The 26,019-nt window shown below is 35.9% G+C and overlaps 1 protein-coding gene across 22 annotated transcripts in view; it reads left to right on the top strand.

The window, feature by feature from the left end:
* Trip12 (thyroid hormone receptor interactor 12) overlaps positions 1-26,019 on the top strand; it is a 114,471-nt gene that overhangs the window by 56,683 nt on the left and 31,769 nt on the right. For 11 of the 22 annotated variants that reach the window (XM_021173487.2, XM_021173845.2, XM_021173454.2 and 8 more), the window contains 14 exons: positions 3,422-3,505; positions 4,506-4,601; positions 12,410-12,558; positions 14,896-14,931; positions 15,015-15,110; positions 16,747-16,839; positions 17,205-17,366; positions 18,366-18,434; positions 18,524-18,689; positions 19,440-19,557; positions 19,649-19,808; positions 21,645-21,798; positions 22,893-23,121; positions 23,297-23,415. In XM_021173487.2, coding sequence (XP_021029146.1) covers positions 3,422-3,505; positions 4,506-4,601; positions 12,410-12,558; positions 14,896-14,931; positions 15,015-15,110; positions 16,747-16,839; positions 17,205-17,366; positions 18,366-18,434; positions 18,524-18,689; positions 19,440-19,557; positions 19,649-19,808; positions 21,645-21,798; positions 22,893-23,121; positions 23,297-23,415 — 1,731 coding nt within the window. The remainder of the gene's footprint in view (positions 1-3,421; positions 3,506-4,505; positions 4,602-12,409; positions 12,559-14,895; positions 14,932-15,014; positions 15,111-16,746; positions 16,840-17,204; positions 17,367-18,365; positions 18,435-18,523; positions 18,690-19,439; positions 19,558-19,648; positions 19,809-21,644; positions 21,799-22,892; positions 23,122-23,296; positions 23,416-26,019) is intronic. The other 11 variants (XM_021174408.2, XM_021173921.2, XM_021174737.2 and 8 more) reach the window with 3 other exon arrangements.

The raw sequence follows: 26,019 nt of genomic DNA, 5'->3' as shown, positions 1-26,019 counted from the left end.
CTCGTTACAGATGGTTGTGAGCCACCATGTGGTTGCTGGGATTTGAACTCTGGACCTTCGGAAGAGCAGTCGGGTGCTCTTACCCACTGAGCCATCTCTCCAGCCCAAAATGTAGCCTAGGCTGGCCTCGAACTCATGATCCTCCTGCCTCTGCCTCCTTCAGCAAATCCTACCGGCGTGGGCCACCACTACCGGCTTTTCTTTTCCTGATTACATTTTTTTAATACTACAAATTATGTTAGGGCTGTATTACCAGATGATGGAATGCACAGTAAAGAACAACTGTGCTCTTTTTGTCTTAGTACAAAATTTTATGACATATAGATCTTCCTATTGCCCCTTTACCTACACATATGCTAATGCTACTTAGCAATTTCTGGCAAGTGAAAATCATTCTATAAGCCTTATAATGTTTTATCTTTCCATGGTAAAAGGTTAAAGTGTTTATAAACTTGGCATTCTAAAATAGAATTCCTTTTTAAAAATGTTTTGTATTTCTAATATAAAATCTGGGTTTTGACTGTCTATGTTGATAGTCATATATTTGACTATAGAGTACAGAAAAGGTGTGTACCATGAAAAAAGTTTTTGACTTGACAGCTGTTGGTTAATTACATTTCACAAAACAACTGTCTCTCTAACTTGATTAATAGTTAGCTTAAAGCCTATACTGATCTGAATACCTAATTTTATAAAACAGTATGTAAATGTAACTTCACTGGACAACTGTTTCAGACTTTGAAAGAGTTGCCCAGGGCTGTGGAGGGACTCACTGCATAAGAGCTCTAGCTAGTGGAGATCCCCAGTACCTCTGTCAAAAGCTGGGCTTCACCTTTTCTGTTTATAGATCCCAGTACTGGCCTAAGGCAATATACAGTGAGAGACACTATTTTGGGAGTAAGCCAGGTACCAGTAGATGGAGAAACCTGATGTCCTCCATTGGCCCCCACTCATTTATTTAATTTAATTTAATTTAATTTACATATATATATATATATACACACACACACACACATATATATATATATATATATATAGTTTTTTTTGAGACAGGGTTTCTCTGTATAGCCCTGGCTGTTCTGAAACTCAGGTGTAGACCAGTCTGGCCTCAAACTCAGAAATCCGCCTGCCTCTGCCTCCCGAGTGCTGGAATTAAAGGTGTGCGCCACCACGCCCAACTGCCCCCCACTCATAAAAGGGCAGGCAAAAAGTTCACTTTGTCTTGAGTGGTAGCAAATTTTTTGTGACAGTTGGCAACTTACCCTTTTGCAAAAGCAGAGTACCTATCCCCCCCCCCCCTTTTTTTTTTTTTTTTTTTTTTTCAGACAGGGTTTCTCTGTAGTCCTGGTTGTCCTGGAACTCACTCTGTAGACCAGGTTGGCCTTGAACTCAGAAATTTGCCTGCCTCTGCCTCCCAAGTTTTGGGATTAAAGGTATGCACCACCACGCCTGGCCCTATCCCTTTTTATAGAGTGGTTTTGGGGGCGTCAATGGTGCTCTCATTTAGAATAGAATTGTCAACATCCTTTTGGTCTGTTTTGTCTGTCCATGAGGATTTTACTAAGGCCTGCCTCATTATCTGGGAGTCCTCTATCACTAAACAGGCCTCTCTTAATTATGTTTCACAAATTGTATTTCTTGATTAAAGTCTTTGTGGAAATGTAATTGGTATTTATTTTGAAATTTATCAGAAATATAGCTATCCTTTAATCATTATAGATTCTTGGGTATTTTATGTTTAATTTTGTGTTTGCTTTCTCCATACTATTCAAGCCACTTTAACAGGTCTTAATTAGTACCTAAAATACTATTACTTGTTTATAGGACATTGGTATAATAACTATAACTGAATTTAAAATTCCAGCTGAGGGGTGTGTTTACTTCAGAGAATAGGAGTGAAACCTTGCTGTCTGGGTTCTAACCTGATTCCTAGCTGGCATGAACACTTAAGTGATGAAGGCTTAATTTTTTTCCTGTGCATGAAGAATCTCTGTAAACAAACATGTTGACAATTCAGCATGTAAGCACCTTAATGCTGTCTCAAAAGTAGCTTTTGTATAGTGCAGTTTGTTTAGTCTTTTTTTATCATCTTTTTTTAATCTCAAAGGCTTTATCCTTTACACTATACACAATAAGAAAGTATGCATGAATAAATGTATACAACATTTCTAAAATGTAGAATTGGTGGCTGGCTCATTGGCATCTTTTGCTTTTATGATTTATATATTTTTTATGTGTACGAGTACACTGTCACTGACTTTAGACACACCAGAAGAGGACATTGGATTCCATTAATGACAGTTAGGAGCCACCAGCTGGTTGTTGGGAATTGAACTTGGGACCTCTAGAAGGGCAGTCAGTGCATTTTACCTGAGCGCTCTCTCCAGTCTCTCTCTCTCTCTCTCCAGTCTCTCTCTCTCTCTCTCTCTCTCTCTCTCTCTCTCTCTCTCTCCAGTCTCTCTCGCTCTCTCTCACTCTCTCTCTCTCNTCTCTCTCTCTCTCTCTCTCTCTCTCTCTCTCTCTCTCTCTCTCTCTCCAGTCTCTCTCGCTCTCTCTCACTCTCTCTCTCTCTCTCTCGCTTGCTCTCTCGCTCTCGCTCTCTCGCTCTCGCTCTGTGTGTGTCTGCCTGCCTGACTGTCTGTCTGTCTTTCCTATGGTGATGATGAGCTTGCCATCATGCCCAGCTCAGAAGAGCTTTCAAAATTTATGTCTATTAAAGACCTCTGTCTTTTTGCCTTCCATTCTGTCATTATTTAGTAAGTAGGCTGTGTATTGCTAATGATGTGATTATATGTAGAACAACCTATGTGTGAAGCTGTATAGGTCTAAGCATATACTTAGCGATTTAGCATACTACTAGTTTCTTCTCCTTTGGTTAGCTTTATAATATCTGATGCTGTTAACTTAAACTGGTTTTGTTTCTGTTTTGGCTCATCTATGGTTTGTGTAGTGGAATCCTTCTGCTTCTTCATTCTACTTTAACTTTTGGCATCTTAGCTTCCCTTTTTCATACTTCATAGCACTTCTTTGCACTTGTGTGTTAGTTGTAATGTGTGTCTTCAGTATTTCATTTCAAAAGGAAGATTGTATATGATCTTTTCACACTCTTGCAGCTAGAGAAAATAAATGATTATTTACATTTCTTAAATAACAGCCTGACTTGATTGACTAATTGTAGAGAGGGAATCCAGGACAAAGCTATTTCAAGGGCATGAAGGTTGCAAATTTATGTTTATATAACTGTGCTGAGCTCTTCCTTTGCTCCTGAATTTTATATGGCAGGGAGTTGTAGAATGGTTGAGTGTGTAGGAAGAGAGATTTAACGTATTATAGTCTGTAAAGCTTTGGTTTTTCTTTAAGGTAAGCCAGACATAAAAGATTAAATGCTCCTCCTAATCCTTACCTTCCCCCTCTCCCCAAGCCTCTAGTTCTGTTGCAGGGGCTGTTGGCATGACCACCTCTGGGGAGAGTGAATCGGATGATTCTGAGATGGGACGATTACAAGGTAAAGACAGCCATTGAGTTTGCAAGAAATGATTACTACAGGCTGCAGATAGTCCTATTCTTGACTTGAACTCAGTTTATTTATAGTCTCTGAATATTGTCTAGGAATTCTAGGTATACCTGCACCTTCTGGGAAAAAAAATCTTTTTTTAATTTCTTAACTTGACGCTTTGGGCTCAGAGATGACCTGTCTGTGTCTTCATTTTTACTGTTTAACCAAGCAAAGCCTCATAGTTGTTCAAAAATCTTCACATGATTACATGTATGATTGGCTTTAGTAATAAATTACGAAGCACCTCAATATGTTGTTGTTCTCTAGTATTTAAAAACATAAATCTAACAGGGTGGGTTTTCCCTACACCCCATGTTCTTTTGTAAACTCTAGTTGGTTTTCTCTTTTTTAATGTTGTCAATCTTTTATTACATGCACTTCATGTATGAATTAGGTGGGTTTGTACTTCTATCTCAGATGATAGATTTTAATATACTCCCAATGTAAGGGGTTGCAAGAGACATTATGTGAAAGTTTCACATTACTTTAAAGTTTCTGAGATAAATAGCAAGTATTTATAAAAGCTTCCCCATGATACCACTTACGAACATAGCTTTTCTTTGCAACTGGTAAAAGTGGTTTATGATTTTCATGCTTCTGGTCAGGGTGACCAAAATCTTTCTGGGAAGTAATGTCAGTAAGAAAATGAGGCAAGGCTTACCTAAAATACTTTATGATTTTCTTCAGTAGTTCTTATCTGTATTCGTTTTAAATTCTCTCTAAAACTTCATTTTTAGAAATGGCATGGAGGTGTTTTAACTTATAATAACTAATTAAATTTGTGTATGTATAATGTTTTAGAAATTTAATGTAATTTCTTGTAAAATTCATAGTGCAAAGTAACGTTGTGCTAACTCAATTGTGTGAGATGAATCAGTTCCTTGACATTTTTAGGGGAAGATCAATTACTTTAAATCAACTCAATTATTGCCCTTTTTTTCCCCTTTAGCTTTGTTAGAGGCCAGGGGTCTTCCTCCTCACCTATTTGGTCCTCTCGGGCCTCGGATGTCACAACTTTTCCATAGAACAATTGGAAGCGGAGCTAGTAAGTGAATATTTTGCAATTTTTAATTCTCTTAATAATTAGTTATGTGTTATTCTTATTGGTTATTTGTTGGTATATAATTTAGTATCTTTTAGGTTTCCTTCTATACTTTTATTTTTGACTACCCGTCTGAAATTATAAAAATCCATATTAAGTATTTTAAAAGTTACTTAGAATTTAGGTTTGTAGTTATATCATCTGACTGTACCTATTTTTGTTCAAATCTTTTTATGGTGTCACAAATTTCATCCCATAAGATAGTGTTAACATAAACCTGATAGGAAGATTTCTCAGCAGCATTACTTCTCACCAGACTATCAGATTAATTATAACCCAGAGCCATTCATGGTTGACCTAACACTGACTAATACATAGTCTTGATTTATAACTGAAATATTGTCCTATAAGTCCAGTTAGTGTTTGACTTGCATTTAGTAATTTTTCTATAACTTTGGTCAGCTTGGTAGCTGACTGATGCATCCCATCAAGCATTGATGGTATTTGTGTGTGTGTGCACGCAAGTGTGCGTGTGTGTATGTGTGTGTACATGCTAGGACAAGTATGTGGAGGTCAGAGGGCTACTTTATAATTAGTCCTCACTAACTATATATGGTTATTCGACTTCTATAGCAAACATCTCTATTTGCTAAGCCATCTTCCTTGCTCCTATTTTATTTTGTAGTTAAAACATTACATTATATATAAGCCAGGTGTGATGATGCATACCTTTAATCCAGACTTGGGAAGCAGAGACAGTCTACAAATTGAGTTTGAGGACAGCCAAAACTAATTACATAGAGAAACCATCTCCGTGTCTCTCGCCTCCCCCCCGCCACACATTACATTTTATATTTCTATATCTGAAGCTTACCTCTGGTGTGCTTTCCCCACCCCCAAGCAAATACAACAACCCATTTCTAGCTTAATAGCAAGAAAACTTAAACAGTTATGTTTTTGTTTTTCTTTCTTTTGTTTTTCAAGACAGGGTTTCTCTGTATAGCCCTGGCTGTCCTGGAACTCACTTTGTAGACTTTTGTAGACCAGGCTGGCCTCAAACTCAGAAATCCGCCTGCCTCTGCCTCCCGAATGCTGGGATTAAAGGCATGAGCCACCATGCCCGGCTCGTGTTTTTGTTTTTCTACACCTCAGTGTAACACACCCTGTTAGCAAGTTTCCTTTTTGATAATTCTGTGAGCATCCAAACTTCATTACAATTCTGGGTCCTTGGGCCTCCCATTTACTGGATTCATAGGTGGACACTATACAATACCTGCATTCCTAAGAACTCTTTTATTTATTTGCTACCATTTACTAGATCCTGATATTATACTAATAATTAAGCAGAGTTGTTTTCTACATGGAGCTACTTTGGACACAGGTAATACAATATGTTAAAAATGGCAGAGAAGGAAAGTAGTAAGAATGGAGGCCATTAGGGAAAGAGAGGAAGTCTGTTTAGAGAAACTGCAGAGACATGAAGATTTCATAGTACATAGTACATAGAGCCAAAGGAAAGAATGTATACTACATCGGATGGGGGCTGAATTTTCATGTTTAGAAAGTAGAGCATCCACAGGGGAAGTGTGGATGTGATAGATTTTAAAACCCCAAAAGTGTGCACATCTACCAAGCCATGGAGTGCCCTGGTAGGCTAGCTACAAGGTTGAATGATGAGAAAACATTTTATAGTTTGGAGGCGGGGAATGGCATGATTAGGATAAAAATTAAATACAGCCCCAGACCATAGTTGAGAGCTTAACAGTCCTCAGCAGGTACTGCTTCATTTATATCCCTAGTCTTTTCCTTCACACTGAAAGCTAATGGGCATCTGCATATATTTTAACTTATATCTAAAAATAAGCAAGGTCATTTAAAAAGCTGAAGATAATAGTGTGATTATGTTTATCAAATATTACTATCCTAAAAGCATTTTAAATTTTATTTTAACATGGATTCATATATTGCTGTCAGTTAATATGCTTCTTGTTTTTGTTTTTGTTCTTTAAATAAACAAACTTTATTTTGCCATTTCATTAAGTTGAAGATTGGGACGAAAAGTTGTGTCAGGGCTTTGTAAGTTTGTTGACATTGAAATCCCATATTTAGCTGGTGTAATGCTTGCATGCCTTACTAATTTTTATTATTTCTGAGTGCTTTGCTTGCATGTATGTCTGTGTACCCTTTGTATATCTGGTGCCTACTGAGGTCAGAAGAGGACATCAGATCTTCTGGAACTGAAGTTACAGAAGGTTTTGGGCCACCATGAGGGTGTTAGGAATTGAACTTGGCTCATCTGAAATACAAGTCAGTGCTGTTAAACATGGAGCTGTATCTAGCCCCATATCCTGCTCCATATCCTCTGTATCGTATTTGTGGTATGTTGCCTGTCCTTGTGCATGTGTATGCATATGTGTTTATGTGATGGGGTGGGGCTCAGAAGCCAGCAAAGGAGATGGATCCCATAGAGCTGGTGTTATAAGTAATTGTGCTGCCTGGTGTGGATGTTAAAAAGTGAACTTGGGTCCTTTGAATGATCAGTGATAGTTTTTAACTGCTGATCCATCTCTCTAGTTCTTAGTCTTATGCTAAATCATATTATTCCTTGTGGTAGTTTGAACTGAATTACTAACATTAAAAAATAAAACTTAATTATATAAGCAATTTGTTAATACAAATACACAATTAGGTTATTGTTACCATGTTTATTAATAATATCTAGCATCAAATTTCTGTTAAGATATTCTACAATATTCAGCTACTTTTAGTGGCTGCTTCACATTTGAAATTGTTTTAAAATTTATTTATATATATATGAGTGTTTTGCCTGCCTGCACGTATGTGTATATATACATATACATATATATATATGTACCATGTGCATGCAGTGCCTTCAGAAGGCTCAAGAGGGTGTCATATAACCAGTGGAGCTGTAGTTAAGTCTCCATTTGATTGTTGAGAATTCTGGGAATCAAATCTGATCTTAAAGAGCAAGTGTTCTTAAGTTCACATCTCTATACCTGGATTTGATATCCCCCACCCCCACCCCAATGAGAAATAATCACTCAAAATGCTAGCATTTTTTTTTTTTTATTGTAATGATTGTAGTACTGGTGACATGTCCAGAAGCAGCTCATGATCCATGAGTTTGATGCTTGGAACCTACATAGTGGAAGGAGAGAACTGATTTCTGTAAGTTGTCTTCTGACTTCCATATGCATGCCGTGGCATGCCTGCACAGGCATACTCTGTTGCATTCATGAATAGAAACTTAGAAATATAAACACAGATACAAAGAATTGTATAATTTCTGGTTGTCTCCTGACAAACTGTAAAAACTCAAATGTCAAGGTAATAACAATTACAAGGTGGTAGCATTTTATATCAAACTATTAAATAATTAGGGAAAATACATAAAAAAGATGACTTTTCACTTTTGTTTGATTATGTAGGATAGTTGAGATTATTTGCCTAATTTAAAAGATAGTGGTTTTTGCATCCTCTTAGTTTATAAGGTTTTATTTTTTTTTTTTTTTCTTTTAGGAGATGTGGTTGTGGCTGGGGATACATTTCATTGTAAACAGTGCATTTTCACTTGTTCCAGTTATTAAATGACAGTTTCAGTGGTTTTAATTGATGTTTACAATGTCCCATTTGATTATGGGATCTTTTTGTGGTTACTTTGTAATCTTTTGTTTGTTTGTTTTTTTTATATAGGGTCTCAGAGGTGCAGTGATTAACAACAGGGCATAGCCATAACCTTGACTACATTCAAATTTTTAAGATAAATATTTTTAAAACAGCCTTCACTGGCTTAGCTTAATTTATACCTTATGTTATAGTGCAGACTGGCCTTGAATCTGGCATTCTGAGCCTTTTTGAAAGTTGCTTTATAGTATGAGAAAATGATCCAAATTTAGCCAATTTGTATTCCCGCTTGTCTTAAATTGGGCATATTGACAGAGATTCCTGCTTTCCTATGAAAACAGGGTTCAGTCAAATGTTAGATGTATACAAAGTTTTGTTAGCTACTGTAAATTCCCACTGCCTTGTATTCACACTTATGTGAAACACTAGGATAGTGTGTCACATTTTGGGGCTTTTACAAAACTTAGGTGAGAATTGTGAGAATTATTGACTTACAATTTGATATTAATCTTGTATTTTAATTTTTTCTCTGCTATTGTCTGTTTTAATGGTTACTCTAGAAATTATTACACATAGCTTTTGTTTATTGTTGCTTGCTTTGTTTTAATATTTTGTCATATTCCAAACAGTTGCAAGAATTGCAGTAGTTTAGTTCCTGACCTCCTCTGTTTTATCAGACATTTGTTAGAGTTTTGATAACACAACAATTGTTTTAATGTAACAGTTTTAAGTAATATAAAACTGTTATTTTTCTATTTCTGCTTACAAGATTTACTTCCAGCTGAAGGGTCATACTTGATAGGAGTTAAGAGTGACCAGTAATCATTTCTGTTTTTGCTTGAGGAATCCTTGTGTTTTGAAATTTTCTTAGACATAATATTCTCAATAAGCACTTTGTTTCTTTCTGATTACTATAGTTTTATCTTCACTAAGCTTTTCATTTGACTTTTGTATCCTTTTTGTTTTAGGATATTCTTTGTTTGTGGGGTTGGAGATGGGGGTGGGGATTGTGATCGTGAGGTGGAGGGAGAGTATATGTGTTTAGGTTGTTCTCTGTGTAGTCCAGGCTGGCCTCGAACTTAGTGTCGCTGTGCCTAACATCAGTTTTATTTTTCTAAAAGTTGTTTGCTGCAATCCCCACTTACTCTGTAGTGAGTTGATTTGTAATACTGTGTTTTTCAGTTCTAGGCAATTCATTGATTATTTCAGATTTCTATGTTGAAATTCTACTTCCCCTACCCCCTTTGTTGGTAGTGTTGGGGCAATTGAGCTCGTGTATTGATGAACCATCTTCCCAGGCTATTGCTTGAATTTAGATTATTTGTCACATTAATATTCTAGTTGTTTTTTTTCCTAGTTCTTAATTCTGTATTTCCAATTTTTTATCAGTTAAGTCTATTAATTGTTTTATTATATATTTCTAACATTTTGTATAAAAGAGCTAAAGAGACCTGACCAGATAACTTTTGGTAGTTATTTTCTCTCTTTCTCTTCCCAAAACATAAAATGTTAGAGTTCCACAAACTATTTCCCAGAACCATACCTAGTTTTTATTTTGTTTTGTTTTTTTTAATGTTTGCATGGGAGTTTATGTGGATGTCAGAGGACAGCCGTCAAGAGTTGTTTTTCTCACTCTACAGATTGAACTTAATTTGTAGGTTCTGAGGCTTGGGCTGGGCCATCTCACTGGTATGCTCATTTTTATGCAGCCTGAGAACTAAGAATGTTTGGAAGTGTACTAGAAAAAAACCCTGAAGCATTGTATTTTAAGTTTCAAACTAAGTGAATTTCAGTGTTCTAATGGATCAGGGCCATGTTATTAGTTTTGTTCTTTCTACTTTGGAACTATAGTTCCAGAGTCAGAGTTGGATAACTGCAGTGGAGATCATATGGCCTGCAAAGCCTAAAATAATTACTGTTTGGCTCTGAATCAAAAATCGTTCTCCAGTGTTGGTCTGTAGCTATGCAGAATGTTTTTGAAATCCTCACAGTGATAAGGGTGAGACTAGTTATTGCAGTACTCCAGTTTCTCCTTTCCATCTCAGTTGCTGTCTGAGCTGATAGTACAAACTGCTGGTAGCTTAACAAGAACCAAAATAGGACCCTCCCATTTTCCTCAGTTAATCCATTACATTGCCAGTGCCAGCCTGAGTACTTTACTCAGTGCTGCTGAATTCATTAATTACTATTTTTCTTTATGTTGACTTTGAAACAGCAATCATTAACAGGATTGGTTCTCTACTCCTAAATCAATATTTTTAATCTTCGTGACAAAATGTGGCACAGTTCTTCCATATACTTGGTTTAAGCATAGGAGTAATGTCTCCTGTTGTTACTAACATGATGTTGAAATGACTTGCTAGATACATAGTAATACAGCTTCTGTTTTTGTTTTGAGAAAAGGGTATTTTTAATATTATATATAGCATAACACATAATACTTTAGTTTCTAGACATTAAAAAGTTTTAATTTGTACCACATTTTGAAAATAACTACACTTAACTTTGAGAAACAGTGCTGCTGTGTGTGGTGATTGCTGCTTTTATTCTATTTGCTTTCTGACTTTTCAGTGTGAGAGGTTGGCCTAATCCATGCTGGTCACATGGTGCCTACCATTGAGCCCCCTAATTTAATTGTTTAAGAGTATAAAATGATCTTATATTCCAAATCTACTGATCTAGTACTTGGGTTATGACTTAGGTACTTAGGATATTGCCATTGTCTTACTGAAGTTCAGGCTTCTTATATGTATCTTTAGATAATTTCAATCTCAGTGATTCTTAGGATTGTCAGCCTCAATGTTTATGAAACACTCATTGCATGGCAGATTTGCCAGCATTTCTCTCCTTAGGTGATTGTGTTGCCGAGATTTTCAGGTAGCTCTGATTCCAGTTTTATATATTTCAAAACTTAATGATAAATGAGTTTTAAAGTCTTGAATATGAAAGCATCCATGAAGTGATAGAACACATTTGTAGATTTTACTTATTTGTTTACTATGCTGGAGGTTGAACCTCAAGCCTCAAATATTAGGCAAACACTATGCCTTCAGCATTAACTTTAGTTTTGAGCACTTCACTCATTATTTGCATAATGGAATTGAAGGTAGACAGCATCTGCTAATGTAATTAGAGCTACAAAGGTTGGCTGTTTTTACAGAGTATCTCAGGTCTTAGGCATTATTCTACCTGTTTTAATTTTGCTTTCCCCTTCTCACTTTTTGTTTTCGACTTAATCCATGTGTGCATATTTAAGTAAATGTAATACTCCTTTGACACCTGGACACCATAGTTAAGAAATTTTATTGAACAACTTTGTACTCACTGCCTTCATTTCTTTGAAAGTGTACTCATGGCAAAGCTACCAGTTGTTAGTTTTTTTTTTTTTTTTTAAAAGATTTATTTATTTATTATATGTAAGTACACTGTAGCTGTCTTCAGACACTCCGGAAGAGGACGCCAGATCTTGTTACAGATGGTTGTGAGCCACCATGTGGTTGCTGGGATTTGAACTCTGGACCTTTGGAAGAGCAGTCGGGTGCTCTTACCCACTGAGCCATCTCACCAGCCCCCCAGTTGTTAGTTTATGGTTAGTTTTGCTACTAAAATTTAAATCAGTTTGTTTCAGTTGAAGGCAGACAGACACCAAGTAAGTTCTTCAGTCATGTTAAGGATGAGCAGATGCAGCTAATTCTCCCTTGAGTGTTAGTGTCATAGGCCTATCTTTGCTTATAGACACATTCTTGCTTTCCTTTGTCCCCTCTTTGCTTTGTTACCAAGTAGGTATTTATTTAAAGTTTTCTGTCCTATGTCTTTTATTTCTACATTATTTGACAAAAATTTGTTTTGAAATATCTCAGAATTCTACTTAGCCATCTTCCTAGCTCATCAGTGTTTATTTTAACATTTATGTTTAGATTAGCATTTTTTCCATGTATTTGTAAGTATTTTTGCATATGTCTGTCTGTGCACACATATGAACACCTAAGGAGTACAGAAAAGCTGTTAGATTCCCTGGAGTTGCATTCATATCCATGGTTGTACGTTGCCTGGCATGGCTGCCAGAAACAGAATTGAAGTCCTCTGGAAGAATAATATTATTAACTGCTAAGCCATTTCTTCTTCTTTCAGTGTTAAAAATAATGTCTTCTTTTCTCTTGAAGGTTCTAAGGCCCAGCAGCTTCTTCAAGGACTACAAGCCAGTGATGAAAGTCAACAGCTTCAGGCAGTCATTGAAATGTGTCAGTTATTGGTCATGGGGAATGAGGAGACACTAGGAGGGTTTCCTGTGAAGAGTGTTGTTCCAGCTTTGGTAAGCATGCCATTCTTCTGTTGACTTACTTTGTCTACATGTATGCTGGACAAAAATATACTCTTTCTCAATGAGCTACATACCCAGCTTGAGGTTTTTTTTTTTTTTTTTTTTTTTGTGCTAATTTTTTGATGAAGTCACTTACTTGCTATTACTTAAATGGTTTTAAAGTTATTCAGCCCATTAGTAATGTTTTGATACTTCACGGTTTAAAACATGTTAGACCTTTTATTCAATCTCCCAATCTTTGGGGCAATAATAAACTAGATTACTTTGGTTTATCTTCCTGGTTGAGAAAGATTACTTGTTTGCTACATAGGCTGGGCAGCACACCATTATGTTTATATAAATATTAGATTTATAGCATAGTTTATTTCTGAAAAATAAATACTATACCTTCTTAGATATCAAGGAGCTATAAACGAAGTTAGGGAAGTGCATGAGATGGTCTTATTTGGTCACAGTCACACAGTATGGAAGCTGATATTTCATTTCTGGAGTTCTGAGTTGTCTTTTTTTTTTGTTTGTTTGTTTTTTTGTTTTTCGAGACAGGGTGTCTCTGTGTATCCTGTCCTGGAACTCACTCTGTAGACCAGGCTGTCCTCGAACTCAGAAATCCACCTGCCTCTGCCTCCCTAGTGCTGGGGTTAAAGGCGTGCGCCATTACGCCTGGCTCCTGAGTTAAGTCTTATTAAACACAGCCATCACTTAGCATATTCTATTTTTTTTTTTTTTGAATGGTTTGGCAACTATTTAGTGATAAAGCAGGTTCTTTTTGCCTTTTACTAGCAGAACATTTGAGAAGAGAGCCTTGAGGAGGCTCACCTTGGCCTGGGGGCATGTCTGGGGTTGCCTTGGTTACTTTAACTTATTTGGTAAGACCAAGGACTCCACTATCCCCTAGACTATAAACAGAAGATGGTACCAAACAGAAGCAAGTATATGTAAACACAATAATTTCTTTCTGTTTTCATTGTTGATTTGTTTAGCTGCTTCAGGTCCCTGCTTTGACTTTCTGGAAATGATGGATTTTATCCTGTACTCATTACCTAAAATGTACCCTTTCTCTATATTGCTTTTTTGGGGGGTATTGTATCATAGCAACAGAAATGAAATTTAAGAATTGACATTGGCATTTATGGTTATACATATTCCCTTTGGTATATGGGAATGTGTTAACAGCTGATTGATTTCATCTTTTTGATTTGTTTTCTATAAAGTGTCTTTCTGTATAGCCCTTGTTATCCTGGAACTTAACTTTGTAGTCCAGGCTGACTTCATATTCACAGATATCTGCCTGTCTCTGCATCTCAAGTGCTAGGATTAAAGGTTTGTGCCACTACTGCCCAGTCTTCCATCTTTCAGTTAGGAAACTTGGTGCTTTTTTCTGTTAGTATGAAAACCCTGTATTTTCTAAGTGGATTTAGATGGTAAATGTATATAAGTCTTCAATCAAGGCTTGTATTATACATATTTGTTTACCTGGAGTAATTTAGAGCTGAGAACAAACAAATTAATTTGGTATTATATTAGAATATATGCTGTTTTGTTATTAACAACAATTAATTGAAGGGTATTTACTTGAAATACAGAACATTTAAAAGTTTCCTGTTTTGCATTTCTTCCTTGACCACAAAAGCTACAATCTCTGAAGTCTCCTACAAACAATAAATTTGCCGTTTATTAGCTATAGTCTTTAATGTGTTCAATCCTATTTTTAAATTGCATTTTTTTAACATGTATTTATTATTATAAGTACACTGTAGCTGTCTTCAGACACACCAGAAGAAGGTGTCAGATCTCATTATAGATGGTTGTGAGCCAACATGTGGGTGCTGGGATTTGAACTCAGGACCTCCAGAAGAGGAGCAGTCAGTGCTCTTAACCGCTGAGCCATCTCTCCAGCTCCTTTAAATTGCATTTTATTATATGATTACTGAGCAGCTACAATGGTACTTATTTCTTTCGGGCATGCACGTGATTTATGTGGTCTTCAGTCTGTGTTAATGTTAATTCAAGAAATGGCAGTCATTTCTTTTTCCAACGATGTGTCAATTGGTCAGTCCTCAGTTACGTTTTCTGAAGGATTTTAGAACTACGAAAATGGTTGGCTTTGAGCAGCAGAAATGATTGGGTCACGTTATAAAATTGTGGTGCCTTAGAGCAACATTATCAACCTTTGTTTTAGCATGTAATGAATGACATAAGTATAATGGTTTCTGGTGTATGTCTTGCTGTTAATTATCTGTGGTGTAAGAAACAAGTCTTTCCATTTCAGTGAAGTGCAAGAAGGAATATTTCAGGAATTTTCCTAATACTTTGTTATGTTTTTAACAGATAACATTACTGCAGATGGAACATAATTTTGACATTGTAAGTATGTCATGTATTTTTTAAAGGTGTGTCTAAATTTTATTTTGAGTATTTACTGAATACAAACTCATCTTGTTTTCTAGATGAATCATGCTTGCCGAGCCTTAACATATATGATGGAAGCTCTCCCTCGGTCATCTGCTGTTGTAGTAGATGCTATCCCTGTTTTCTTAGAAAAGGTAGTTATGCTTTTGCCCAACCTTGTCATAAGTACACATGAGGAGTCAAGATTTGAATTTTTGAGTTTGAATCTGTGATGTAATTGAAGTTTGTGTTTTTAACCAGTATTCCAAAAATAAACTAAAAGGAAAACTATTTTATATATAAAATTATATTTTATATACACACATACATATACATGTATAAAGTTTAAAAGGTTTAAAGTTAAAACTAATAAATCATAAAATAAGCGCAATTTTATGATTTTTTTTTTTTAATGGTAGCATTTAAGACAGTAACACCAGAGAACAACAATAAGTATTTCTCTAAAAATATTGCATTGGGGGCTGGTGAGTTCTAATGAGTAATAATAGTGCTTGCAGGGTAAACCTGATGTCCCCATTTTTTTTTAATCTCGTGAATCCAAATAAAAGAGACAGGCTTAGTGCCATGTATTGGTAGTCTCAACACCTATAAGAGGGAAAGGAAAGATAAGAAATGAGACATTTGAGACCTGCTTGAACAGAGTTGAAGGTGAAAACTTACTCTTTAACGTTGTCAACTTACATTTCCATGTGTGCTACTACGTGTTTTCAAGAGCATAAACACACAACTTGGATCAGTACCAACAGTGAAAGTTAAAAGAACTGCAACAAGATAGTAGAATTACTAGTTGTTTATATTGATAGCTGAGAAGTTTGAGAAAAAGGGTCTTGCTTTTTGCTCCACAGAGTTGACCAGTATAGAAAGGAAAATTTTCATATGATCAGTGGCTGGTAGGTTGTACAATTTTTTTTTAATGCACAATAAAACTTAGTTTATATGATTAAATATAATTATTCTCATGAAATATACCTTAAAATTTTAAAACTGGTTAAAAAATTATTGCATATTAAGGAAAAGTCGTTATTGTTTCCTGTTATTTTTGTTGCTAGAGTTGGAATTCTGTTCATGTGGCTAGGTTTGTTGAAAGATTACTTTTTTGCTTTTTCTCAAGCTTTCCCTTTTTGTATTGAAGTTTCCCTTTTATTATCCTTTGAAGGGCTGGATTTGTAGAAAGATACTGTGTAAATTTGTTTTTGTCATGGAATATCTTGGTTTCTCCATCTATGGTAATTGAGAGTTTTGCTGGGTATAGTAGCCTGGACTGGCATTTGTGTTCTCTTAGGATCTGTATGACATCTGCCTAGGATCTTCTGGCCTTCGTAGTCTCTGGGGAGAAGTCAGGTGTAATTCTGATAGGTCTGCCTTTATATGTTGCTTGACCTTTTTCCCTTACTGCTTTTAATATTCTTTCTTTGTTTTGTGCATTTCAAGTTCTATACCCCAGTATAGGGAAATGCCAGAACTGGGAATGGGACTGGGTGGGTTGGGGAGGGGATAGTGGAATTTTAGGAAACATTTGAAATGTAAATAAAGACAATATCGCCGGGTGTGGTGGTGCACACTTTTATTCCCAGCACTCAGGAGGGGAGGCAGAGGCAGGCGGATTTCTGTCAGCTATGCTTTATAGTGTCATTCAGGGGTTACTGTTTTCTAGTTTGGTTGGTTGCATGTTGGCAGTCATGTAAATGATTACACGTAGAGGAAGTACAGTGTTCATATAAATAAGGTATTGTAAATAATAACCTTTGATACCCACTTTAATGTTTCCAGTTGCAAGTTATTCAGTGCATTGATGTGGCAGAGCAGGCCTTGACTGCCTTGGAGATGTTGTCACGGCGACACAGTAAAGCCATCTTACAAGCGGTAAGTGTTATTGCTAAAGTGTAGGTTTTTTGTTGTTGTTGTTGTTGTTTGTTTTGTTTTGTTTTGTTTTTTTGGTTTCTCTGTGTAGCCCTGGCTGTCTTGGAATTCACTCTCTAGACCAGGCTGGCCTCAAATTCAGTGATCCGCCTGCTTCTGCCTCCCAAGTTCTGGGATTAAAGGTGTACACCATCACTGCCTGGCTTAAGGTGTGTTTTCTTTGTTGTTGAACTACATTGTGCTAGTTCCTTGACTATAACTCTGTAAGATGCACATGCTGCTCTGAAGTACTGTGCTAGACATTTTAATAGTTGGTTTTTATAAAGGATATTATTTTCTCCACTTTAAAACAGTTTTCTATATTTCAGGGTGGTTTGGCAGATTGCTTGTTGTATCTAGAATTCTTCAGCATCAATGCCCAAAGAAATGCACTAGCAATTGCAGCCAATTGCTGCCAGAGTATCACACCAGATGAGTTTCATTTTGTGGCAGATTCCCTACCATTGCTTACCCAAAGGCTAACTCATCAGGTAAAATACGAATGTTTCCTATGACATGAAAATTTCAAATTTTGAGTTCTTCTAATTGAATGTGCATAACACAAAGCATTCTGACCTATGTTTCTGTTGAAATGTGTTGTCCAGTCACATATAATTGTCATTTTTATAAGGTTTTGGCATATTAACCTGAATGGTTTATAATTTATATATTTAATAACTTTATTGATATTAACTAATGACTTCATAATTGCACTAATTAAGATGTTACTTTGTGACATCAGTGTTTACTTTTAGAAATATTCCTCTAAAAGGCATTTGGAACAGAGGGCTTAGGTTATGACTAAAAGTGAGAGATTGTCCAGAAATAGAAATGAAAAGTACAGATTTCACCTGTATTGGGGTTGGAGGAGAGCCAGTAGATATGTAAAGGATAAAACATCAGTGATACAGTTTGAATAGCAGAATTCATATCAGATTTGAATAGAGGAGAGTGAGTGCTATGTCTGGAGGCCAGAGAGAAGCAGGCTTTTGTTTGTTTTTGCTTTTGTTTGTTTTTGCTTTTGTTTTGTTTTGTTTTTTTTAGACTTAGACTTTACAAGTGCTGTATGACTAGAAGCGCCTTTTAAAGGAATCTCCTTTAAAATTGCTTTTATAAAGTATTTTAAACCGTGTGAAAATTAGATGTACAGAATATTTGAAGTGATTTTTACAAGCTGATGGGCTCACATTTGTCCCTTACACTTTTGTAGTGATAATGATAGAGGGTACTAGTTTGTTTGTTTCTTTCTTTAAGCTAACCTAGGCTAGCTTTCAACTTAAATACGAGCGTGCATCATTTATGCCTGGACAGACCTTTGCATGTACTTATTCTTTAATATTACCAACTGCACTTTTCATGGGTTTCCTTTTTTGAAAGCTCACATCTACTAATGACGTTATGGAAATTTAGTGTCAAAGTAAGAGTTAAGTGACCGAAGTTGCTAACATTTTAAATTAATGAACTTCTTTATTTTTCTATGTGAAAATTAGGACAAAAAGTCAGTAGAAAGCACTTGCCTTTGTTTTGCACGTTTAGTGGACAACTTTCAACATGAGGAGGTGAGTCTGTTGTCTTTGATAATACATTTTTCATATTGTTGAATTGGTAAACCACAGCATAATAATTTGTCTTCTTTGTATTCATGAAGAACTTACTGCAACAGGTTGCTTCCAAAGATCTACTTACCAATGTTCAACAATTGTTGGTAGTGACTCCACCGATTTTAAGTTCTGGGATGTTTATTATGGTGGTTCGCATGTTTTCTTTGATGTGTTCCAACTGTCCAACATTAGCTGTTCAACTTATGAAACAAAGTAAGTACTATTTTTTTCTATAAATGCAAACTTTTTGTACCTTTATTTATGTACCTTTTATAGACATAAAACCCAACAGTGCCCTACTCCTACAAGGAAGTTGAAAAAACAAACATAAAGCCCATGATAGGGCGTCAGAAATACTGTGACATGCCATCTCTGCTTTGGTACCCAGCAGAGAATGTGAGACTCTTCAAGGCTTCCAAAGCTTCAGGGAGTCCACGGTCATTTTGAGAGGACTCCCCGGTCTTCTGCCTGGTGGTTCTTCTTGATGTACAGTAGCAACAGCCTCTTCTGTAAATGGAAAGTTAATAGGCAGAATGTTTTATTGTTTTGTATTGTTAGCCTGTAAATATGGCACAACACAGGAAATGTGAGCTTGGGGTGTTTACCTTATAGTAAGGCCATGGGATTTCAGTGTATTTAAATGAAAGTAGTAAGTATATGAGTATATTTGAATGGCTTCTGTTGGTACAGAGATTCAAATCAACTTAGTAATCCTCAAAGTAACTAAAGATTCTGAAGATGGGGTAAGCTAGAGGATGTTTATTCAGGATGGAAGTCCATAGAGATAATGGTTAAAGTTTACACAAATTTCTTCTTGTTTACATGTACAATTGTATTTTTAATTTTCATATTTTGTTCTATGTGTAAGGTTATTTTTGCCCTACTCTAGTGAATGATTGCCTTGTAAATAATTGACTACACTTAGTTTAATAGGCTTATGTTTTGCTGATGTTGGCTTTACAGACATTGCAGAAACACTTCACTTCCTCCTATGTGGTGCCTCCAATGGAAGTTGTCAAGAGCAGATTGATCTTGTTCCACGAAGTCCTCAAGAACTGTATGAACTGACATCTTTGATTTGGTAAAAATGGGTTAACTGTCCTTGAAAATGTTAATTAACAGTTACAGATGGTGCAGAAAGTTACTAAAATAATTGCACGTTTTACTTTCAGTGAACTTATGCCATGTTTACCAAAAGAAGGCATCTTCGCAGTTGATACCATGTTGAAAAAGGGAAATGCACAGAACACAGATGGTGCAATATGGCAGTGGCGGGATGACCGAGGCCTCTGGCATCCCTATAACAGGATTGATAGCCGGATCATTGAGGTAGTAGTTTCATCGTACCGTTTAAATGTCTTATTTTTGTGGAGAGTGGGTGTAGGGATGGCAAATGGGGAGGTGGTTGTGTGTGTTTAAGTGTGCTCAGTTTTGAATTAACTCAAGATTCTCTCATTTTGTCTCCTGAGAAAGAAGGTCCTCATTCTGTTGAGGTCAGAAAACATGATGTTCTAGTCCTGCTTCTGCTGCTAACTACCTGCTTGGCTTGGAGCAAGTAATCTCAGTTCTTTGTCCCATAGTTTTGTTTCCAAAAGGAAACATTGGAGGGTTAGACTGTGTTTCAAAGCAGGTCTACTATTTCAACCCAGAAGAAATTTCCCAGTGTGCGCTTTTTATACCTAATCAGGAAAAAAGTGAAAACAAACTTAAGTTTCTGTCTTAGGGTGAATGTGAAAATTGTGATAGATTAATATATAATTCTGTAGTAGTGCAATAGATTTTAATAGCATAAGTGGAAGCAGTGTTTAAAATGGTGGAATTTTTGATAGCTTGGTATAAGAGAAAAGAATGAATATACCAAAATGTTAATGACAGTTTATGTGTGATTTATGATTTTTTTATTCATGGGAATAATATTAAAGTTTCTCAGAGTGTTAAAGTACTTGAGGCCATTCATTTTCTGCTAGAAATGTCAGTACTTTAACCGAATTCTTCTAAATTTAATAAACCTTTTAAATTGCAACCATATTTATTCCTTGTAGAGTAGTATTTTAAATATGTGTTCTAGTTTCTAAAAAGTTTTTGCTGGAGGGAGAGTTAATTGTTGACTGGTTGGTGTGCCACAACTGCTAGTGTTCTTAGTTTCTAACCTTAAGTGTTTTCTTTTTAGCATTCTCCTGCTAATAATTCCATCTTTACAATTAGTTTACTCTCTATTTCCAGATAGGTATTCCATTCTGTCAAGGAGACTCAGCTTAGGTTGGACTTTGTTTTTTTTTTTTTAAGATTTGTTTATTTATTACATGTAAGTACACTGTAGCTGTCTTCAGACAGACCAGAAGAGGGAGTCAGATCTCATTACGGATGGTTGTGAGCCACCATGTGGTTGCTGGGACTTGAACTCAGGACCTTTGGAAGAGCAGTCGGGTGCTCTTACCTGCTGAGCCATCTCACCAGCCCCCTAGGTTGGACTTTGTATAAAGAGTGTTTGATTGTTTGTTTTTAAAGTGATAGGTTATTGCTGTATATCTTAAGCTGTCTTTCAACCTGGAAAACTTCTGCCTTAACTTTTGCCTGAGTGCTGGGATTTCACATGTGCAATCAGCATATGTAGCAATTTTTAACTTCTCTAGGATGGATGTCTGAAGTTAAATAATAGTCTTTTCTGTGTAATACTTGCATCGTGATTATTAATTTTAGATCGTAGTTTTAGTTCTGTCTTACAGGCTTAGAACAACATGTAAATGTGAGGTTGTCTTTGTTTACCTAAGGATAATTTCTACAAGGTGTTTGGCTTAAGTTTAGTATGTTATTAGAAGTTTATTCAGGTAAAAAGTGTTTTATTACAATTGGAGTTCTAAGTATGTATATAAAATTTTCTTTTAAATTTTTTTCTAAATGCAAATGGTATCTTCATGACAGTTATAGTATATTTTATATTTACCTGGACATTTGTATCACTAGTATCTTATAGAGCCCATGGTTTGGTTTAATTTAAAATAATTTGTTAAACTACCGAGTTTTGTCACCAACTGTACTAAAATTTCTACATTCTGTCAGTTTACCAGCCTCATAAAATACATTTACAAAGTAGCATCTGTCCCTGCTGTACTTAGGTAATGGATTTCTACATGTTTATGTTCAAGGTTTCTCTTTCTTTGCTCTCAGGCAGCCCATCAGGTCGGTGAGGATGAGATAAGCTTGTCCACTCTGGGACGAGTTTATACTATTGATTTTAATTCTATGCAGCAAATCAATGAAGACACGGGAACAGCACGTGCCATTCAGAGAAAACCTAATCCCTTAGCCAATACTAACACTAGTAAGTATCCCTTGACTTAGATAGAGCTGTACAGTTGTGATTTATTTATTTTACATACATTTTGAGTATGAGTGTATGGGCACACATGATCCACAACATGCACAGAGGATAACTTGAAGAGCTATTTCTCTTGCACTACCATGTAGTTCCTAGTGTTTAGGCTTGTTCTCAAGCACCTTCACTTATTTACCTTCTTGCTGGATCTGTAATGTTTTTTGTTTACATAGTAACAGTTGCGTATCATTAATTAAGGAGGGACAAGTTAGTTGAATAATGTGATATATTTCACTAGAACCCATGCCTCAGTTAATATGAATAAGCTAATAAGTATTACTATTCTTTAAATGATGTCTTGGACTTTCTGTTAGAACTAATGCAGGTGTTCATTGCACCTTACCAGAAAAGAACTAGGTAGGAAATGTTGGAGGCTTCTTAGGTCATGCAGTCTGTATACTATGTAACACTATTGTACACTCAAAGCTTTCATGTTATTCAGTGTAGACAAATGGACCTTAAAAAACAAAGGGACTGGGCTGGAGAGATGGCCTAGCAGTTAAGAGCACCAACTGTTCTTCCAAAGGTCGTGAGTTCAAATTCCAGCAACCACATGATGGCTCACAACCATCCGTAATGAGATTTGATCCCCCTTCTGGGGTGTCGGATGACAGCCACAGTGTACTTACATATAATAAATAAATAAATCTTTAAAAACAAAACAAAGGGACATTCAAGATATGTAAACATAGTTGGCCACTCCTTTTTTCATAATTTTCATTACATTCTCATTACATGTATTCTTTGTGAACAAAATACATTCTTTTGCACTCCGTTCATTTTTCTTACCTGTATTTTAGTGGGTTAGTATTTCTTAGACTGTTGTATGACAAGGAAGTAGTATATAGTTAGTACAGTGATGCTTTCATCTGGTAAGAATGATCAGTAATTTCCTAATGCTATCTTTGTATGCTCGAGTCAATTGTTGTATACTGAAAAAAATTGCATAGCATTTCAAATAGTTTCTTGGCCGAATACTTTATCTTCTGTGCTTCTATAGTACTGGTCACTTCAGGACTGTACATTTTTTAAAATAACAGGTGGATATTCAGAGTTAAAGAAGGATGATGCTCGAGCACAGCTAATGAAAGAAGATCCGGAACTGGCTAAGTCTTTCATTAAGACCTTGTTTGGTGTTCTCTATGAAGTGTACAGCTCCTCAGCAGGCCCTGCGGTCAGACACAAGTGCCTTAGAGCAATTCTTAGGATAATTTATTTTGCTGATGCTGAACTTCTGAAGGATGTTCTGAAAAATCATGCTGTTTCAAGGTGTGTTCATGGAAATAGTAAAAATGTTTTAGTAATTTAAGTTGAAGTAATTTTTTAAAGGAATTTCTAAATCTTTGTACAGAAAAAAATGAGTAATATTAAATGTCTTTTTAAACACAATTTTAATTAAACAATCACCAACTTTAGATTATTCACAAATGCTTTTCTCTTTTAGTCACATTGCTTCAATGCTATCCAGCCAAGACCTGAAGATAGTAGTTGGAGCTCTTCAGATGGCAGAAATCCTAATGCAAAAGTTACCTGATATTTTTAGTGTTTACTTCAGGAGAGAAGGTAATGCCATTTTTAACAATAAGTTAATGGTGAATAGGTTAGTTTAGATAGAATTTCATGTGACACATTCAGTGTCTATAAGGAAAGCATTTGTGCACATGAGATGTTTTAAGAGTATGTGTATTTTGTGGAAGTACAGGATTATTGCGATTTGCTGTAACTGATACCTGTAATTAATTTTCAGTGTCTCCCCTACCCCCATATACACTCAAGGTTGTAGTGCATCATGGCAGTAGATCAGAACAATTCTAATGTTTGAGGATATATTGTTGGATTGAGAATGTATGTGCCTGGTACAGTAAGAGCATTAGATCCTTTAGTATTGGATTAACTGATAGTTGTAAGGTTTCATGTGAATGCAACTGAGCATAGGTGCTCTTGATTAGCAACAAGTACTCTTTAACCAATGAGCCATCTCTCCAGCTCTTGATTATTATTTTTTTCCTTCTATCGAGGAAATGGGGTTTTTTCCTCTTACATAATATATCATGATTATGGTTTCCCCTTCCAGTTCATTCCCTATTCCCCTTTCATTGGAATCCATTTTCTATTTCTCATAGAAAATAAATAGGCTTCTAAGGGATAATAATCAAATAAATTATAATAAGATAAAACTAACACATCAGAAGAAGACAAAACAAACAGAAGGAATTAGGCATAAGAAACAAAAGGCATAAGAAACATGCAGAGACTCATTCATACACTTAGGAATCCCATAAAAACACTAAAGCGATAGCCATAATATTTCTGCAAAGGCCCTGTAGGAAAAAAGAGAAAAAATGATACAAATAAAACAGTAATAAATCAGAATTTAGGGAGGGAAAATGGAGGAACCCTGACAATGACATCGAAACAAAGAACCTTGAAAAATGTGTTCACTTTCTGTTGGGGCAGTTTACTGCTGGGATTCAGCCTACCCTTGGTTTGTTTCCTTTGCAAGTGATTTATCAATTGGAAATGGCTTTAGGGTTAGGCATGGGGATGGGGTGCATGTCTAGTTTTTTTTCAGCTGTAGGACTCCATCTGATACACACCTATGCTGGCCTGTACCTGCTGCTGCAGTCTCTGAGTTATATGTGTGCTGATCTTACTGGTTTAGAGGACATTGATTGCTTGGTATGCTCTATCCTTTCTGGCTCTTAAATTATTTCCACCTCTTAACACTCATTTCCCTGAGCCCTGAAGTGGGAGAGATTTGATGGAGACGACCCATTGAGGCTGAGTGTTCCAAGGTCTTTCAGTCCTGCTATAATGTCTGGCAATGGGTTTCTCTATTTGTTGTCATCTGCTACAGGAGGAAGCCTTTTGTTTTTGTTTTTGTTGTTGAGACAGATTTCCTGTGTATATCCTTAGCTGTCCTTGAAATCAGAAATCTGTCTGCCTCTGTCCTCTGATGCCACCACAGCTGGCTAAGAGGAAGCAGTGGTGACTGAACAAGGCATGATCTGCTAGAGTCAGCCCCTTTTTCATATATTGGGTTTTTTTATCTTATCTATTTATTTATTTTGAAACTATGATAGATAGACCAATACAATGAAAACAGAAGTAGAAGTTTTTTCTTTAAGTATTTAAAATTATCTTTGGGCACAATGGTACCCTTCAATCAAAAAGGAACACTGATCTCTTGACTTCTTAGTGAGCTACTTAGTGAGACAGTATCTCTAAGAAACTAAATAAAATTATCTTTGTTCAAATAACAATTAAAAAAAAAGATACAGCAATGCGCACTTACTTTTTAGATGCATAAAATATTTAGTCACATATTTTTGTCTTTACTCTCAGATTTTCTTTTGTCTTACTTGTGTTTTTAGATTTATCCACTTTTTGTTTTGCTTTTGTTCTTATTTTTTCTTGTTTACAAGTAAATGAGATCCACTTGCTCTCTTACATCTCCATCCCATGCCAATGTGATTTTTGTTAAAGTTAGAAGATCTGTTATACCATCAGATTTTATTTTCTACCCTCACCTATATCTGTAGCATATACATAATGGACTTTGGCTTCTCACAGCTAGGTCATGCTGCTCATAAAAAGACTAAAGTTTTATGCTAACTTCATTCTTTGAACGTTCCTTCCATTTTGAGCTTGTTTTTCCCGTAGTGTGCTCTGGCTTCCTGTATTTCTGTTTTGTGAACTTATTACTTATTGGAATCCTCATTTGAGTTATTTAGTTTATCTGTTACTATGTCCTCAGTACCTAGCATAGCTTTTGCATAAAATGTAGTTTTGAACCAAGTTGAAATCTGGTTCTGCCCCCCAACCCCCAAAGAGAATCTAATAGGTATGGTAGTCCATGCCTTTAATCCCAGCATTTGGGAAACAGAGGTAGCCAAATCTCAGTTTGAGGCCAGCCTGATCTACATGGAAAATTCTAGGAAGTTGGAGCTGCATAGATCCTTCACAACAAACAAATAAAACACCACCAACAAAAATCTAATGAAAGATTGGGACTTTACTCCCCCAAAAATGCTTCTACATTCATACACAAATTTCACCCACAGATTTTTCATGTATTTAACACAAACTTTCTTGGTTATCTGAAAGAAAGACATACTGCCTATCGCGTTCCCTTCTCACAAATTCATCCTTATTCTTTTTTTTTTT

The sequence above is a fragment of the Mus caroli genome, chromosome 1 (genome assembly GCF_900094665.2).
Source record: "Mus caroli chromosome 1, CAROLI_EIJ_v1.1, whole genome shotgun sequence".
Lineage (NCBI taxonomy): Eukaryota > Metazoa > Chordata > Mammalia > Rodentia > Muridae > Mus > Mus caroli.
This window is presented reverse-complemented; position numbering and strand designations above follow the sequence as displayed.